Source organism: Oncorhynchus nerka, linkage group LG14 (genome assembly GCF_034236695.1).
Source record: "Oncorhynchus nerka isolate Pitt River linkage group LG14, Oner_Uvic_2.0, whole genome shotgun sequence".
Classification (NCBI taxonomy): domain Eukaryota; kingdom Metazoa; phylum Chordata; class Actinopteri; order Salmoniformes; family Salmonidae; genus Oncorhynchus; species Oncorhynchus nerka.
In genome coordinates this window covers 16,878,440-16,891,743 of record NC_088409.1, presented here as the reverse complement: position 1 = coordinate 16,891,743, position 13,304 = coordinate 16,878,440, and the positions used below count along the sequence as shown (strand labels likewise).

The window sequence follows — 13,304 nt, the reverse complement described above, 5'->3', positions numbered from 1 at the left end:
ACACACAGCTCTGAAGTGGTACCCAGGCTAGTGTTGAGACACACAGCTCTGAAGTGGTACCCAGGCTAGTGTTGAGACACACAGCTCTGAAGTGGTACCCAGGCTAGTGTTGAGACACACAGCTCTGAAGTGGTACCCAGGCTAGTGTTGAGACACACAGCTCTGAAGTGGTACCCAGGCTAGTGTTGAGACACAGCTCTGAAGTGGTACCCAGGCTAGTGTTGAGACACACAGCTCTGAAGTGGTACCCAGGCTAGTGTTGACACACAGCTCTGAAGTGATACCCAGGCTAGTGTTGAGACACAGCTCTGAAGTGGTACCCAGGCTAGTGTTGAGACACACAGCTCTGAAGTGGTACCCAGGCTAGTGATGAGACACAGCTCTGAAGTGGTACCCAGGCTAGTGTTGAGACACACAGCTCTGAAGTGATACCCAGGCTAGTGTTGAGACACAGCTCTGAAGTGGTACCCAGGCTAGTGTTGAGACACACAGCTCTGAAGTCAACTTTCAGTGGGAATGGAAGCTGTTCCCTCCTGTTCTAACCAATTTGAAATCTCCTCAACTGTCAAATGTTCTCCTTGGTTTCTTTCAACAGATACTTTATTTATTTATTTTTTACCAAAAAAATGACAAGTGAACCCCCACTGAAACCATAATCATCCCACATTTCATCAGAATCTGAGTGTCAAAAGGATATGTTTGATGAGTTAACACAGCTCTACCCTGTGTTGTGGGAAAGGGACATGTCAATTAAACCTCTTTAATGCTTATATAATGCAAGATCTCTTTAAGGCAGTATAGCTTCTTGCATTCCAGAAAGTTCCTGCTTGTGTATGTGTATGTGGGTGTGCAACAACACACCATCTGGGCAGACAGCAGAAGGTGCTTACATCAGAGAAACTGTATTCTGTTGTTTACACACCTAACTAGAAGACTAGAATAACCTGCTGTTGCTGTAGAACGAGACGACCAATTCAGTTAGTCTGTATCTTTTACCCAAGTTTCATCTCATTCTCCACACATCAATCAATCAATCAATCAAATGTATTTATAAAGCCCTTCTTACAGCAGCTGATGTCACATAGTGCTGTACAGAAACCCAGCCTAAAACCCCAAACAGCAAGCAATGCAGGTGTAGAAGCACGGTGGCTAGGAAAAACTCTCTAGAAAGGCCAGAACCTAGGAAGAAACTTAGAGAGGAACCAGGCTATGAGGGGTGGCCAGTCCTCTTCTGGCTGTGCCGGGTGGAGATTATAACAGAACATGGCCAAGATGTTCAAATATGACCAGCAGGGTCAAATAATAATAATCCCAGTGGTTGTAGAGGGTGAAACAGGACAGCACCTCAGGAGTAATAATAATCCCAGTGGTTGTAGAGGGTGAAACAGGACAGCACCTCAGGAGTAATAATAATCCCAGTGGTTGTAGAGGGTGAAACAGGACAGCACCTCAGGAGTAATAATAATCCCAGTGGTTGTAGAGGGTGAAACAGGACATCACCTCAGGAGTAATAATAATCCCAGTGGTTGTAGAGGGTGAAACAGGACAGCACCTCAGGAGTAATAATAATCCCAGTGGTTGTAGAGGGTGAAACAGGACAGCACCTCAGGAGTAAATGTCAGTTGTCTTTTCATATCCGATCCTTCAGAGTATCTCTACCGCTCTACTTTTATTTCCCTAATTATCTTTCTCCAAAATGTTTGTATATTGTCCCCTACAATAATCTGTTGTTTAAATGTTTGTATATTGTCCCCTACAATAATCTGTTGTTTAAATGTTTGTTTCTGCGCCCACCACTTTGAATACCACTGTCTTAGATCCAGTCCAGCTACCCCTGCATTCAGACGTTTGCAGAAAACGTTCCCGTCGTGTTTATCAAAGAGGAATCTGCATTGACCATCATGGAGTTGATGTTTCTATTCCACTTTGTGGGACATTCTATGCTCTCTCCCTTGCAGAAGCGTAGTTGTCCGCTAGTGTCTGAATGGGGGGTGATGGTCCAGTCTTTTCCCCCTACTTCTCTCACATCCTGGTAAAACTGTTTAGCTCGAACGCTGGCTAAATATATCAACAGCTAGGAGAGATGAATGTACAAATGTATTTTTCTGTGTGTTGGGCGTGTGGTGTGCGTTCTGGCACAAAATGGTTGTCGTGCATCACCCAACAGTGCTACACGTTTATGGTTGAAGAGGGGAGTTTCCCACCTTACTATATACACTGCTCAAAAAAATAAAGGGAACACTTAAACAACACAATGTAACTCCAAGTCAATCACACTTCTGTGAAATCAAACTGTCCACTTAGGAAGCAACACTGATTGACAATACATTTCACATGCTGTTGTGCAAATGGAATAGACAACAGGTGGAAATTATAGGCAATTAGCAAGTCACCCCCAATAAAGGAGTGGTTCTGCAGGTGGTGACCACAGACCACTTCTCAGTTCCTATGCTTCCTGGCTGATGTTTTGGTCACTTTTGAATGCTGGCGGTGCTTTCACTCTAGTGGTAGCATGAGACGGAGTCTACAACCCACACAAGTGGCTCAGGTGCTGTCTCATGCTACCACTAGAGCGAAAGCACCGCCAGCATTCAAAAGTGACCAAAACATCAGGACGTTTGGCATTTGCCAGAGAACACTAAGATTGGCAAATTCGCCACTGGCGCCCTGTGCTCTTCACAGATGAAAGCAGGTTCACACTGAGCACATGTGACAGACGTGGCAGAGTCTGGAGACGCCATGGAGAATGTTCTGCTGCCTGCAACATCCTCCAGCATGACCGGTTTGGCGGTGGGTCAGTCATGGTGTGGGGTGGCATTTCTTTGGGGGGGCCGCACAGCCCTCGATGTGCTCGCCAGAGGTAGCCTGACTGCCATTAGGTACCGAGATGAGATCCTCAGACTCCTTGTGAGACCATATGCTGGTGCGGTTGGCCCTGGGTTCCTCCTAATGCAAGACAATGCTAGACCTCATGTGGCTGGAGTGTGTCAGCAGTTCCTGCAAGAGGAAGGCATTGATGCTATGGGCCGCCCGTTCCCCAGACCTGAATCCAATTGAGCACATCTGGGACATCATGTCTCGCTCAATCCACCAACGCCACGTTGCACCACAGACTGTCCAGGAGTTGGCTGATGCTTTAGTGCAGGTCTGGGAGGAGATCCCTCAGGAGACCATCCGCCACCTCATCAGGAGCATGCCCAGGCGTTGTAGGGAGGTCATACAGGCACGTGGAGGCCACACACACTACTGATCCTCATTTTGACTTGTTTTAAGGACATTACATCAAAGTTGGATCAGCCTGTAGTGTGGTTGTCCACTTTAATTTTGAGTGTGACTCCAAATCCAGACCTCCATGGGTTGATAAATTTGGTTTCTATTGATGATTTTTGTGTGATTTTGTTGTCAGCACATTCAACTATGTAAAGAAAAAGTATTTAATAAGAATATTTCATTCATTCAGATCTAGGATGTGTTATTTTAGTGTTCCCTTTATTTTTTTGAGCAGTGTATATATATATATATTTTTTTACAGTTGATCATCCAACTCATGAAAGAAAATGAAGACTCCCTTTATTCTGCTACTCAGTCTATCCCTTCCCAGAGATGCATTATTCATTCATTCATTTGTCATTTCATTTTATATGTCACTTCAGTCGATGCACTGAGATGCAGTTCACTCACCTCCAACGCTGACTGTAATCAGAACATAAAACAATGCCTGGAGCCTCATGACACTTGCATTGACCACTGAGGATAAAGCTGGTGAGGAAACCAGGAGGAATAATACACCTTGTTGAATAGCTTAGGAACTGGCTGTAGCCAAGCTCAATATCCAGATCAATATCATTACATGTTCAACTGATTGGAGTACATGTTAAAGTCAGTCAATGGGTGTCCTCTCTCTTCTCAGAAGATCTCCCAGATAGACCTAAATGATAAGCATGGTAACCTGTCAGTAAGCTACGAATAAGACCTGTGTAATAGCTGATGAGTCTGAGAAGTACTGCTGAGATGACCCTTTAAGGTATTCATTCCTGTTGGTGTTAAATGGTAACCTGTCAGTAAGCTACGAATAAGACCTGTGTAATAGCTGATGAGTCTGAGAAGTACTGCTGAGATGACCCTTTAAGGTATTCATTCCTGTTGGTGTTAAATGGTAACATGAATCAGTAAGCTGACCCTTTAAGGTACATTCCTGTTGGTGTTAAATAAGACCTGTGTAATAGCTGATGAGTCTGAGAAGTACTGCTGAGATGACCCTTTAAGGTATTCATTCCTGTTGGTGTTAAATGGTAACCTGTCAGTAAGCTACGAATAAGACCTGTGTAATAGCTGATGAGTCTGAGAAGTACTGCTGAGATGACCCTTTAAGGTATTCATTCCTGTTGGTGTTAAATGGTAACCTGTCAGTAAGCTACGAATAAGACCTGTGTAATAGCTGAATAAGACCTGTGTAATAGCTGATGAGTCTGAGAAGTACTGCTGAGATGTCTTTCATTTACATTTTGGTCATTTGGGAACGCTCTTATCCAGAAATGCGACAAGTTTTACAAATGTGCATTCACCTTAAGACATCCAGTGGAATTCAGCCACTTTACAATAGTGCACAGGAAACAATCTTTTACAGGAAAGCACTGTCACAGCTTTGGCTGTCATTCATAACCACAGGAAAGCACTGTCACAGCTTTGGCTGTCAGAAGCATCACAGCTTTATAACCACAGGAAAGCCTGTCACAGCTTTGGCTGTCATTATTCACAGGAAAGCACTGTCACAGCTTTGGGGTCATTTAACCACAGGAAAGCACTGTCACAGCTTTGGCTGTCATAACCACAGGAAAGCACTGTGCTTTTGATTCCGCTGTCAGGAAAGCTCACAGCTTTGGCTGTCATTCATAACCACAGGAAAGCACTGTCACAGCTTTGGCTGTCATTCGTAACCACAGGAGCACTTTCAGCTGTCATTCAGGAAAGCACTGTCACAGCTTTGGCTGTCATTTCATAATCTGTTGGTGTTAAATGGGAACATGTGTGTGATGAAATCACAGCTTTCTGATAACCACAGGAAAGTTTAAAATATCAATGTAAATCTATTAAACGATTGGAAAAATGAAAGATTCAGCTAAACATCATTAAGGACAATAAATGACATGCTAACACCATCCTTTGGCTGTCATTCGTAACCACAGGAAAGCACTGTCACAGCTTTGGCTGTCATTCATAACCACAGGACAGCACTGTCACAGCTTTGGCTGTCATTCATAACCACAGGAAAGCACTGTCACAGCTTTGGCTGTCATTCATAACCACAGGAAAGCACTGTCACAGCTTTGGCTGTCATTCGTAACCACAGGAAAGCACTGTCACAGCTTTGGCTGTCATTCATAACCACAGGAAAGCACTGTCACAGCTTTGGCTGTCATTCATAACCACAGGAAAGCACTGTCACAGCTTTGGCTGTCATTTCACTGTAACCTGTCAGGAAAGCACTGTCACAGCTTTGGCTGTCATTTGGAAAGCACTGTCATTCTGTCATAACCACAGGAAAGCACTGTCACAGCTTTGGCTGTCATTCAGGAAAGCACTGTCAAGCTTTGGCTGTCCACAGGAAAGCACTGTCACAGCTTTGGCTGTCATTCATAACCACAGGAAAGCACTGTCACAGCTTTGGCTGTCATTCGTAACCACAGGAAAACCACAGCTTTGGCTGAAGGAAAGCACTGTCACAGCTTTGGCTGTCATTCGTAACCACAGGAAAGCACTGTCACAGCTTTGGCTGTCATTCATAACCACAGGAAAGCACTGTCACAGCTTTGGCTGTTGTAACCACAGGAAAGCACTGTCACAGCTTTGGCTTCATAACCACAGGAAAGCACTGTCACAGCTTTGTCTGTCATTCATAACCACAGGAAAGCACTGTCACAGCTTTGTCATTCTGTCATTCTGTAACCACAGGAAAGCACTGTCACAGCTTTGGCTGTCATTCTTTGAAGCACTGTCACAGCTTTGGCTGTCATTCATAACCACAGGAAAGCACTGTCACAGCTTTGCACTGTCATTCATAACCACAGGAAAGCACTGTCACAGCTTTGTCTGTCATTCGTAACCACACTGAAAGCTTTGGCTGCACTGTCACAGCTTTGGCTGTCATTCGTAACCACAGGAAAGCACTGTCACAGCTTTGTCTGTCATTCGTAACCACAGGAAAGCACTGTCACAGCTTTGGCTGTCATTCGTAACCACAGGAAGCACACTGTCACAGCAGCTTTGGCTGTCATTCATAACCACAGGAAAGCACTGTCACAGCTTTGGCTGTCAATTCGTAACCACAGGAAAGCACTGTCACAGCTTTGGCTGTCATTCATAACCACAGGAAAGCACTGTCACAGCTTTGGCTGTCATTCATAACCACAGGAAAGCACTGTCACAGCTGTCATTTAACCACAGGAAAGCACTGTCACAGCTTTGGCTGTCTGTCATTCATAACCACAGGAAAGCACTGTCACAGCTTTGTCTGTCATTCATAACCACAGGAAAGCACTGTCACAGCTTTGGCTGTCATTCGTAACCACAGGAAAGCACTGTCACAGCTTTGTCTGTCATTCATAACCACAGGAAAGCACTGTCACAGCTTTGGCTGTCATTCGTAACCACAGGAAAGCACTGTCACAGCTTTGTCTGTCATTCGTAACCACAGGAAAGCACAGGAAAGCACTGTCACAGCTTTGCTGTCTGTCATTCATAACCACAGAAAGCAACAGCTTTGGCTGCACTGTCACAGCTTTGTCTGTCATTCGTAACCACAGGAAAGCACTGTCACAGCTTTGGCTGTCATTCATAACCACAGGAAAGCACTGTCACAGCTTTGTCTGTCATTCATAACCACAGGAAAGCACTGTCACAGCTTTGGCTGTCATTCGTAACCACAGGAAAGCACTGTCACAGCTTTGGCTGTCATTCATAACCACAGGAAAGCACTGTCACAGCTTTGGCTGTCATTCGTAACCACAGGAAAGCACTGTCACAGCTTTGTCTTTTTGTCATCATTTTATTTCATCCTTTATTTTCTCCTATTTGACAAGATGGCCGACTGAGCCAAGACAAAATATATCCCAGTGTTTGTGATCCTCCATGAATCACTATTGAGCTTGTGACAAGTGTTAACAATGAAGCAGACATGTTAGACGTAGTGTGAGGAGCTCAGTGTTCTGTCTACTAAAGCAGAGAGGTTCCAGTTCAGTTGTGTTGTCCACATCATCCTCCATATGTCCTCTGGGGGGAGCAGTTTCTGAAGTGTGCCTCCTGATTCTTCTTCAGATGAAATCTGGGACTGTAGGAATTCACAGTTAGTCAGCCGACACAATCGGTGCAGCATAAAATAAAATAACTCTTCAAAGATTCCAAGTCTATAAAAAGGAGTGGTGTGTTGGGGAGTGAGGGTCAGAGGTGGTCGCTAGTCTGCCTGGTGATGCACATGGAGTCCAGTCCATATGATGGTCCTGTAGAAGCAGTATCCCATTCAAATTCCTTCACAGTGAAATCTTCCTCATTCCTCCCTTCCTTGAAGTAATCACTGATTAGACATGACAGAACAGGTGAACAAACCCAAGGCTGCCTTCACATGGCTTCCATCTGTCCAGACAGTCATTCAGACAGAAGCTTTGTGTTGACTCAGTTCATCCCACACTCCACACCCTCCTCCCACAGCGCTAGTGAGGTGGCGGCCGGGCCTGGCCCAACATCCTGAGCCGGCTCTGGTCGATGACGTCTAGAAGGTTCTTGGCGTCTACGGCCAGGGCGTGGGCGGCCGTCAGCATCTGTTTCTTGTAGTCCTGCTGCAGGCTGGTCATGACGTACTGCTGGGCCAGCTTCATCTTGTTGATCAGCTCCGCCAGGTCAGAGTTCAACAGCTTCTGGGCCATCTCCACCTTTAAGATAAGATAGTACTTTATTAAAACAGAAATGTTCCATATATTATTATTATTATTATTATAATATATTGAGAGATAAAATAAAAATAGGTTCAGCGAATGAACAGGGTGCACATATTCCAGTATTATATAACTAATTAAAACAAAATGTCCTGTATAAGAGAGGGCAGAGGGGACTAACATAGTGCTGGATCAGAAGAGGCCCATGCCTGGTTAACATACCTCTCTGTGTGTGCTAGCTGGAAGTAACGTGATTGTTTCATCCACTGTGGCCAGGAGTGTTCTCAGTGCCAGACCCACATCCTGAAACACAAATATACTCATATGAACCAATCCTAGAAATCTGTTCTTTCCCATGTAGCTTAGCTGGTAGAGCATGGCACTTGCAACGCCAATGTTGTGGGTTCTATTCCCATTGGGGACCAGTATGAAAATGTTTGCACTCACTACTGTACGTCTCTCTGGATAAGAGAGTCTGATAAATGACTCACTACTGTAAGTCTCTCTGGATAAGAGAGTCTGATAAATGACTCACTACTGTAAGTCTCTCTGGATAAGAGAGTCTGCTAAATGACTCACTACTGTAAGTCTCACTGGATAAGAGAGTCTGCTAAATGACTCACTACTGTAAGTCTCTCTGGATAAGAGAGTCTGCTAAATGACTCACTACTGTAAGTCTCTCTGGATAAGAGAGTCTGCTAAATGACTCACTACGGTAAGTCTCTCTGGATAAGAGTCTGCTAAATGACTCACTACTGTACGTCTCTCTGGATAAGAGAGTCTGCTAAATGACTCACTACTGTAAGTCTCTCTGGATAAGAGAGTCTGCTAAATGACTCACTACTGTAAGTCTCTCTGGATAAGAGAGTCTGCTAAATGACTCACTACTGTAAGTCTCTCTGGATAAGAGAGTCTGCTAAATGACTCACTACTGTAAGTCTCTCTGGATAAGAGAGTCTGCTAAATGACTCACTACTGTAAGTCTCTCTGGATAAGAGAGTCTGCTAAATGACTCACTACTGTAAGTCTCTCTGGATAAGAGAGTCTGCTAAATGACTCACTACTGTAAGTCTCTCTGGATAAGAGAGTCTGCTAAAGGTCAAGTGGATAAAACATTCCTACCTTGACCATTGGCACGTATTCCTCGGGAGGCGCTGGCTGAATTTTACTGGACATCTCTATGACAGCCTTCACCAGTCCTGTGACATTCTCATAGACCTTGTCATTAGAGCGGTCCAGGTTGGCAGTGGGGGGTGGGCTGATCTCCTGAGGCTGGAGCTGAATGAAGGAGAAAAATACACTGTGAGCAGAGATGGAGAAATAACAGAGCGGGTCAGATGATTCATATAATGTTCAACCTTGCATTTCTTAACTCTCACCAATAGATGGCAGTATATATCACCAGTCAGTCAACACCACATTCATTCATGGTAGTAAATCACAATGACAAAACACCCAAGGAATTTGAAATGTTTGTAGAGACTGTCACCAGGGGCTAAATCAAGTCCTTGAAATTGTACATTGGGTCTAGAGAGGGTTAGAGGTTATGTTAGGAAGATGTCAGCATCTGGAATAAACAATACTTTCTATAATGGAGTTATTTGGAATTCAGCATTATTCCTAAATCATGTCAAAAGTGTCAAAAGTGCACAGATCCCATTTAGGAAGAAGTCAATGTGTTATATTTAGGATTCAGAGAGTTGTTTGAAACAATGACGTAGACAAACACATTATTATGGCCACACAAACACAGATCTGAACATACACAAGCACTACATGGCCCACTATAAGATCGTTACATGGCCCACTATAAGACCGCTACATGGCCCACTATAAGACCGCTACATGGCCCACTATAAGACCGCTACATGGCCCACTATAAGACCACTACATGGCCCACTATAAGACCACTACATGGCCCACTATAAGACCACTACATAGCCCACTATAAGACCGCTACATGGCCCACTATAAGACCACTACATGGCCCACTATAAGACCACTACATAGCCCACTATAAGACCTCTACATGGCCCGCTAAAATACCGCTACATGGCCCACTATAAGACCGATACATGGCCCACTATAAGACCTCTACATGGCCCGCTATAAGACCACTACATGGCCCACTATAAGACCACTACATGGCCCACTATAAGACCACTACATGGCCCACTATAAGACCTCTACATGGCCCACTATAAGATCACTACATGGCCCACTATAAGACCTCTACATGGCCCACTATAAGACCCACTTAATCGATGGTAAAGAGGTGTTGTATCAGTACGGTGAATGGAAGAAATGCATTAGGATGAGAAGGCTAAAGTGGTTCAGTGAACAGACAACAGGTGAATGAACCCTGGCTGAGTCCCAAATGGCACCCTATTTCTTATATACTATACTTCTGACCAGGGCCCTCTGGTCTAAAGTAGTACACTATATAGGGAATGGGGTGCCATTTGTAAAGCGCCCCAGATCAGATGATGCATTAGAAATGGACTGTTACCAGAGATACAGATGGACTCCATTGTCCCACCCCACTACACAACCCAAACCATAGCCTGCTTTTCAGCATCAAATTACAACTGATTGACAACTCTGTGAGAAGTTAGGTCTAAAGACACACACACACACACACACACACACACACACACACACACACACACACACACACACACACACACACATTCACAGTGTTCTCTTACCCGCCAGGGCTAAGTTCAACAACAGTAAGGCAGAGGCAAGAGGGACAGAAGAGGGAGAAGATATTAATGCAACAAGCATTAACAATACACGCAATAACACCAGAGAGCAACGTTTCATCCAAATAAATAAGGTTTTGGAGAGGTTGGTTGAGTAAATACCGAAATATCTACAGAGGTGGTGACTCAAATGTTGTGGTCATGAAACTGTCTGTGTTTATACAGGCAGCCCAATTCTGAGAATGTACCTAATTATTGGCAAAGGATCTGATCTGATTGGTCACAAGACCAATTACTGGCAAAATATCAGAATTGTGCTGCCTGTGTAAATGTAGTCTTTGTGTTTTATTTGACACGTGTTTATCTTTTGCATGAATCTCACTAATTCCCTCATCAGAACAGGGAACAGGTTACCATGGTAGTACAGTACTGAGTACATAGTAGTATAGTTTCACAAATGACATCCGATTTCCTATATAGTGCAAAACGTTTTACCACTAGGGCCTATGGGGCTCTGGTCAAAAGCAGTGTACTAAATAGGGAATAGGAAGCCATTTGTGATGCGTCATATCATAGCCCAGTCTGACCATCTCAGTTCCAGTCATGATGGCTGATAATGTCCATGTCAGTGTTTACAAGTTGGCTTCTTTCTCAGGAACAAGGAACCACATTAGCTAGACTATTCCTCTTGTTAAATAATTTTCCACGCTGATGGTAAGAAGGCAGTGTAATGGAAAGAGTGTGTTCCTTCCCAGGGTGCATTGCAGGCCTGACTGCCTGGTCGATCGTGTGGTATTTATGAGCGTGTTTGGGGAAGGAGGAGAGAGGGGGTGAACTACAGCTGGGACTGCTTTAGCTGAGGCTTAGGGTGCACCCCAAAAGGCCCCCTATTTAGTGCACTGCTTTTGACCAGGGCCCATAGGACTCTGGTCAAAAGTACTGTAGTGCACTATATAGGGAATAGTGTGCCATTTGTGACGCATCCTAATGACACCAAGGCAGTGGTAGCAGAACAGAGCTAACAGTTTGGATAACTTAGGGAAGGTAACGCTCCTGGATGTTCTATGCTGACACAGAGAAACTCAAGCGGACTGTTGCCATAGTAACCATCACTGGAGGAAAATAGTGACATCTCCGGTGTTTTGGGTGTCATAAAAAAGGGGAAGTCTGTGTAGTTGAAATACAGTGGTAGTCGTTGTGATCTGGCCAACATGGTAAAGTCATGTAGGAATGTTCTAACAGAAATAGGGACAGTTAGTCATGTTTTAGAAGCATAGTCATGAACTTCTCAGATAGAATCCTTAAATGCAACATCCATTCTTGCACGTATAAATGAATTAAACACTGAATGTACAAAACATTAAGGACACCTGCTCTTTCCATGACAGACTGACCAGGTGAAAAACGATGATCCCTTATTGATGTCACTTGTTAAATCCACTTCATCAGTGTAGATGAAGGGGAGGAGATGGGTTAAAGAAGGATTTTTAAGACTTGAGACAATTGAGACATGGGTATGGTAGTAGGTGCCAGGTGCACCGGTTTGTGTCAAGAACTGCAACACTGCTGGGTTTTACACACTCAACAGTTTCCCCTGTGTATCAAGAATGGTCCACCACCCAAAGGACATCCAGCCAACTTGACAACTGTGGGAAGCATTGGAGTCAACATGGGCCAGCATCCCTGTGGAACGCTTTCGACACCTTGTAGAGTCCATGACCCTACAAATTGAGGCTGTTCTGAGGGCAAAAGGGAGGGGGTGCAGCTCAATATTAGGAAGGTGTCCTTAATGTTTTGTCCACTCAGTGTATATACCCATTGATATTTGAAGAATATAACTTGTAAATGCCTCAGGAGCTTAGTTCAACTGTCGTACCTTAGCAGAACCCAACATATGAACTTGTTTTACTCTGATGTTTGTAAACAAAGTCAATGTAAACAAACACTGTCTAGCTTCAAAACATGGTTACAACTATCATGTTGATATCATGGATTGCCAGTCCTTGCATCCACAGCTCTGTCTATGAATTTAAACGTGGTTATAACTATCATGTTGATATCATGGATGGCCAGTCCTTGCATCCACAGCTCTGTCTATGAATTTAAACATGGTTACAACTATCATGTTGATATCATGGATGGCCAGTCCTTGCATCCACAGCTCTGTCTATGAATTTAAACATGGTTATAACTATCATGTTGATATCATGGATGGCCAGTCCTTGCATCCACAGCTCTGTCTATGAATTTGAACATGGTTATAACTATCATGTTGATATCATGGATGGCCAGTCCTTGCATCCACAGCTCTGTCTATGAATTTGAACATGGTTATAACTATCATGTTGATATCATGGATGGCCAGTCCTTGCATCCACAGCTCTGTCTATGAATTTGAACATGGTTATAACTATCATGTTGATATCATGGACGGTCAGTCCTTGCATCCACAGCTCTGTCTATGAATTTAAACGTGGTTATAACTATCATGTTGATATCATGGATGGCCAGTCCTTGCATCCACAGCTCTGTCTATGAATTTGAACATGGTTATAACTATCATGTTGATATCATGGACGGTCAGTCCTTGCATCCACAGCTCTGTCTATGAATTTAAACATGGTTATAACTATCATGTTGATATCATGGATGGCCAGTCCTTGCATCCACA

General features: G+C 44.0%; 1 protein-coding gene across 1 annotated transcript in view; it reads right to left on the bottom strand.

Moving 5' to 3' along the window:
• Window positions 1-7,025: 7,025 nt before the first annotated feature.
• The window catches only part of ptk2ab (protein tyrosine kinase 2ab), a 142,654-nt gene continuing 136,375 nt past the window's right edge, over window positions 7,026-13,304 (bottom strand). Inside the window, exons 30-32 of the mRNA XM_065027571.1 lie at window positions 9,051-9,206; window positions 8,151-8,231; window positions 7,026-7,925 (exon numbers count right to left, since the gene is read on the bottom strand). Of these exons, the coding sequence (XP_064883643.1) occupies window positions 7,707-7,925; window positions 8,151-8,231; window positions 9,051-9,206 (456 nt within the window). The 3' untranslated portion in view covers window positions 7,026-7,706. The remainder of the gene's footprint in view (window positions 7,926-8,150; window positions 8,232-9,050; window positions 9,207-13,304) is intronic.